Below are 6000 nucleotides of genomic sequence, written 5' to 3'. Positions count from 1 at the left end.
GTCTGGCAAATGACCACTTCCACCGTCCACTCCATGGGCCAGTGTACGCTGATCTGCATCCCCCATTCCTGCAGGCCTCTTAGGGGAAACCGCAAAATGCCTGGTCGCTGTCCTCTCATTCTGGGCTGACACTGCCGTCCATCAGCCACTTCTTCCATTTCTCGGGGCTTCCTCTCGGCCATCCACCACCTCCTCTCTTCTTACTTAGGGAAGTCTGTCGAGTTGTCCCTCCAAGTCTCTTGCCCCTCTCCCCAACGCCCTCCCGGACCGGATCGTCTGTCGGTCGGTCCGCAGCCGCCCCGGCCGGTTCTTGGGCCTCGACTGGCTGGACGTGGGTCTGTCCTGCGCCGATGTTTCCATCCGTCCCCCGTCTGCCTCCAATTCGGCAGGAACTTTACTCCAGCCGAGAGGGGATGGGCGGGTGAGCGCGGGTACGGGTCGAGGCGCCCGCAGCGGGCGCGGGGCGCGGCGAGGGGCGCCGGATGGGGTGGGCTTGCGAGCGGGCCGGGGGTGTCGCGGGCCGCCCTGCCCTATAAGGGGCCGAGCCGCCTCCGCCGCCGGGCGGGTGCCGGGCGGACCGCGGCGGCGGCGGCGGCGGCGGCTGCTATTGGCTCAGGCTCCCCATCCGGGGACTGGGCTCGGCGCTGCTCGTTCGCCCTAAAGGTACCAATATGGCGGAGGTGAGCAGGGAAACCGGGCAGGAGCGGCCGGGCTGGAGCGGGTGCCCGGCGGCCTCCCGCGGTCCCCGAGCCGGCTTGGGGGATCCGGGGCCCTTCCCGCGGCCCTACGGGGGGCGGCGTGGCGGCGCGGGGCCGCGGGGCGGCGACGGGCGGCGGCGGGGCCGGCCGGGGGGCGGGAGCGGGCGCGGGAGCGGTCTCCCTCCGGGACTAGGCCGCGGCGGCTCCTGCCCCGACCCGGCCGGGCGACGGGCCCGGACGGGAGGCGGCGGCCGGCGGCAGCGAGCCCCGGCCCGGGGACGCCGCTGTGCCGTGCCCCCGGGCAGCTGACGCGGGCCGCCGGAGCCTCCGCGCCGCCTCCGGGGCCGGGGTGGGTGGAAACCGACCGATCCCCCCCCTCCGCGGCCGGATTGCAAAGCGGGGAGCGGGCTGCGCCACTACCCTGCTGGAGGAGTGTTCTGTGCCCCCGGCCCATTGGGTCCAGGCTGCGGCGCGAAGGAGCCTCACGCTCCACTTTGCTCCGGGCGCGGAGGCGAGCGGGATGCGCGGCCGCTGGGCTTCGCGAAAGGCGAGCGGGACTCCCCGCCCCGCAGCCCGGGAGGTGCGGGAGCTCCTGTGGGTAAACGGGGAGAACCAAGACCCTCGACGCTCTCTCCACGGACTCTCGGTAGCCCCACTTTCCTCCGGGTTTAAGGGGGGAGGCAGGGCGAGCGGAGCTGCCCTGGCCGTGTCCCCTGGGACTAGTGAGCTGGGGGGAGGGGGTGGCGCAGCAGAAGCCCCTCGGCAGGAGCCCGCTAGGGCGAGGGGCTCGCTGGCGGGCCCGGGGAGCGACTGAACACCCTGGAAGAAACCAGCATCTCTGGGACTGCGGATCCGCGTCTCCGGACGCCGGAGAGAGTATGGGGGGCTTGAGCTTTGGTTTGGGGGCGAGTGTCCGGTTGAGAGCTGGCTACGCTCGGGGGCAGAGGAAAGCCCAGGAATTGGGGCTACCGGGCCCCAGGAGGTGGACTAGATGCGCAGGGCGAGTCCCTTCCAGGAAAGGGTGTTAGGTTGTGAGTTGTTGTTTGGGGCCGTGGAGAGCCGGGTGGGATTTTGGGGACTCCTGAGATGCCGGGGTATGGGGGACCGATGCTGTGAGCCGACTGCTCTGGGTTCTGCTTCTCTACTTTGTAACTTGCTGAGCTCCAAGCGGAGTCTTGGAGTTGCCAGTTAGACACCGGGCTTCGTCCCCGGTGTGCGAGTTTGTGCATTACGGACTCGGGGAGGAAGGCGAGGCAGCCAAGAGGGGCCCGAAAGGGGCCGGGAGCGATTGGAGCGAAGCTACGTCTTGCACTTTTGGCAGCTGCGGAGGAGCGCTGGGCTCCGCCTCCTCTGCGCCCTGTTGCCGGCGCTGCCTCTTTCCCTGGCTGCGCGATCTAACCGCACGTTTTCTTCTCTCTCCTAGGCTTCTTTTGGAAGTTCGAGCCCAGGTTTGTCCTGTTTTCTTACTTTTCAGTGGGTCCCAAAGGGTGATGGGGACCCAAAGATCTATTGCTCAATTTTTCCAACAAAAATTTGTCTTGCGAGTTTTTCATCATTTGTTTTTAAGACGTTTCAGTGTTCATTTTGGTAATTAAGCTGTTGGAGGAAGGAACAGTTATACTCTTTTATCTGGCATGTTGAAAAAATACTTTTGTATTGAGAGCTGCTACTTTTGTTACAGAGCTGCTAATTGACAAACGTTCTTTTTAAGTAATAGATCTTTGTCACATATCATGTTTTTTTCTCCAAGGCTGAAACGGTTAATCCCAAATCTTTCCCAAACTTTCCACTAACTTTAGCAATTTAGTTTAGATTTTAATTTTTTTGAGAAATCCTCTCTTTAATTTGTCAGAACTTTGGGGGTGCTTATATTGATCATTAATCCTGACTCTCCATCTCCCCTTATTTTGTCTCATACATTTTTCATAATTGAGAAGTGTCTGTGGATTGTATTAAATTCAAAATTGAGAGTTACGTAAAGCTGTCCTAATCAAAAGAAACACATACTTTCTGAGTTTGGCACAGAAAAGTGGTAATACAGAGTTTTTGAGGTGAGACAACATTAGATCATCTAGGGCAGTGTTTCTTAACCATTTTGGTGTTAGAAACCCCTGTCAGGATCTGATGAAAGCAAGGGACTCTGTCTCCAGAACTCTGCACATAATGGATAATTGCATATAACTTGGGGTTTGTGGAACCCCTGAAACCCAGCTATGGCAGAAACCTTTCCTCATGTGCTAAAATGTTAAGGACAACTTTGTTTCAGTTTCTTATTCTCTTTCCAGCCCCCTTTTGGCTGCCTCTTTTCCCTCTCATAGTCTCCAGGAAAAGTGCCTCTGAACTAGTTCAACTCCCTTATTTTACACTTGAGGAGACTTCTAAATAACTCTACCAAGAGTTACCTAGTTAATAACAGAGTCTGGATGGGCTCCCAAGTCTTCTGTTACCACATGTTGCCTTAGAGTCCATTTCCTTGCGTATTACTTCGTGTCTTTAGTCAACCTTTAATGTCTCACTTGATTATCGTTTAAGGTATTATAAAATAATTAACACCAAGTAGAAGAAATTTGTGGCTATTTTGAAAATAGCTATGTCTTTACATTTAAAAATTGTTTAAAGTTTCTTTAATTTTGAGACAAACATTTCTTTGTTATAGCTGATTTCAGGGAAAGAATATTTATGTACATGATGCCAAACATCTGGATGATAATGGAATTTTTCCATTTTGCATCACTGTCTGCTTTTAAGAAGTTGCAATCTAAATAAAAAGCAAAAAATGTGGTTTTGGTGTTTAAACAAACTTATAACTTGTTTATAATCAATTAGCCAATTTTTAAGAGCATTTTAGAACCAGAAGAGACTAGAGGTCATTAAGCCAACCCTATGAATTTTATAAATGAAAAACTGGACCCAGGCCCCGACGGTTTAAATGACTTGCCTCAGATCCCAGAAAGCCAGGGACAAAGCCAAGAGTAGACCCTCAAGCCCTTCCATTTCTGGCCGTTATTGAATGAACACTTTCCTTTTCAGGGGAAGCCCTAAAGTGTGACAGGTGATATGTGGATTAGAAGGAGGGTAGCGCTCTGCCTTCAAGGAGGTAGAAAAGTTACCATCTACTTCATACCTTGCACTTTGGCATACCCCAGAAGTTTCCAGGAATTTCTCAAAAAAAGAAAATTTGTAATGGTTTCTCTTCTGCTTTTCAGCTATTTAACAAATATTCATCTTTCTCTAAAATTAACTTAAACTACCTGTACTTCAACAGGCTTTTAAAATGAGCAGGTTAATATCTTTCAGCATTCAAAAAATAACATTATAATGTAAACCTCCTAAAGAATAGAGTCCCATAGGAATTTTATTATTTTTAGGGCTAATGATTAGAGTTCTCTGAACTCAGAATCAAAAACATTGAATTGTCTGTGGTTTTCTCCATAGTGAAAAATCTTTGGTCTAGTTCAGTGTTTTGGTAATGATCTTAATGTCCTTAAATGTTTGAAATTTTAAAATATTAAATAGCTTGACTAAAAACACATCAAACTTTTTGTGTTGAATATGCTTCCTTCCATTTCTCCCTTTCTCCACTCCAAGATTCTAATACTTCTTTCCTTGCCTGCTCTGAGAGTGATCTAATTAAATTACATAGTAGAGTAAAACAAATGGAGAAAATCCTGTTTTTCATAAATTTGACTTCATTTTCTCGGGATTATGAATAGTATTCATTTCTCCACTTGGTTTTCAGGGTATCCTGTTGACTTCAGATTTGCCATTAAAAAGCATTACCATCTTTGTTTGTTTTTTTTTTTGGCCACACCACCTGGCTTGCAGGATCTTAGTTACCAACCAGGGATCGAACCCATCCTCCCTTAGTGGAAGTGCAGAGTCCTAACCACTGGACCACCAGGGAATTCCCAAGCATTACCATCTTATAAACAAGTTGGAATTTACCAAAACAACTTGCAATGGGATACATCTTACAAAGCTCTTAGATATGATTTTCTGTATTCCCTTCACATAACCTTAAGAACTTTATTAGTAGTCCAAAGAAAAGCGTGCTCTTATGGTTTAATGCTGGGGAGCTTGAAATACTGTTATAGACGTGAAAAGTGAGGTAGTGCTTTTGAAGACTGAATTGCTGTATAGCTGCTTCACAGAAACTTGTATTTGTTCTGAAAACCACATTTCTGTTGTGATTTGAACCTTTATTTGAGGGTTAGAATTTGAGTAAAGTTAATATTCCCTTCTACTGAAGTTTTTAGCCTCACTGTATAAGACTCTTGTTAAGTCTTCCTTTCATAATCCTTCTCACATTTTTCTACTGCTTTTAGACAAGTGTATTAAGGAACTGGCAGTAGAACACAAATTATTTTCTTTTGTAAATAGCCTTGTGAACCTGTAAAGTGATTCAATTTGTTTCCTTCCAGTTGGGTCTTTGTCTTCTGAGGATCATGATTTTGACCCCACTGCTGAGATGTTGGTCCATGACTATGATGATGAAAGAACTCTTGAAGAAGAGGAAATGATGGATGAGGGTAAAAACTTCAGTTCTGAAATTGAAGACTTAGAAAAGGTAAAGGATTTTACTTTAGTATTTTGATACAAACTTATAGTAAAGATTTTGACATTCTATTATAAATTATTTATAACCTACCTGAAATAAAAATAGTATCAGAAGGACCTACTGTATAGCACAGGAAACTGTATCTTGTAATAGTGTATAATGGAAAAGAATCTGAAAAAGAATATATATATACACATATTTATAAGAATATATATACACACACACACACATATATAAATAGCTGAATCACTTGGCTGTACACCTGAAACTAATACAACATTGTAAATCAACTGTACTTCAATTAAAAAAATAGTATCAGCGTATTTCCTTTTGACCTAACTTATACAGAAAGTTACTGATTTTCTTATTATTTTGAAGGCTAGCCTAATAAGTACATTTTCATATAATTTTTAAAAATTATTTTATTTTTGTTAACCTGTTTTTAAGTTTATACCAGGACAATGAACTAGGTACATTTACAGATGAGAATATTGAGATATAGAGAACTGTAGGAAACATAGTTCTGAATCCTAGCCCAGCCTCTTTGCATTATATCACACTATTTTACTGGGGGGGCAAACTTGAGTTTAACTAAGCACTGCAGTAGATACAGGGAGAAGTCTTTCCTTCCAGAAACTTAAAATCTGATAGATTACTATAAGAAAATTGAGAGAGAAAAGGTTTTACTCTGTTTTTAAATGTGAATTAGTAATATCCTGTTTCCTCCCCACCCAGTCATCTTTT

The 6000-nt window shown here is 47.1% G+C and overlaps 1 protein-coding gene across 1 annotated transcript in view; it reads left to right on the top strand.

Annotated features, from left to right (window-relative positions):
- The first annotated feature begins 576 nt into the window (after window positions 1–576).
- The window catches only part of MIER3 (MIER family member 3), a 30439-nt gene continuing 25015 nt past the window's right edge, over window positions 577–6000 (top strand). Inside the window, exons 1-3 of the mRNA XM_036848567.1 lie at window positions 577–680; window positions 2122–2146; window positions 5120–5265. Of these exons, the coding sequence (XP_036704462.1) occupies window positions 672–680; window positions 2122–2146; window positions 5120–5265 (180 nt within the window). The 5' untranslated portion in view covers window positions 577–671. The remainder of the gene's footprint in view (window positions 681–2121; window positions 2147–5119; window positions 5266–6000) is intronic.

This window comes from Balaenoptera musculus, chromosome 3 (genome assembly GCF_009873245.2).
Source record: "Balaenoptera musculus isolate JJ_BM4_2016_0621 chromosome 3, mBalMus1.pri.v3, whole genome shotgun sequence".
Lineage (NCBI taxonomy): Eukaryota > Metazoa > Chordata > Mammalia > Artiodactyla > Balaenopteridae > Balaenoptera > Balaenoptera musculus.
This window is presented reverse-complemented; position numbering and strand designations above follow the sequence as displayed.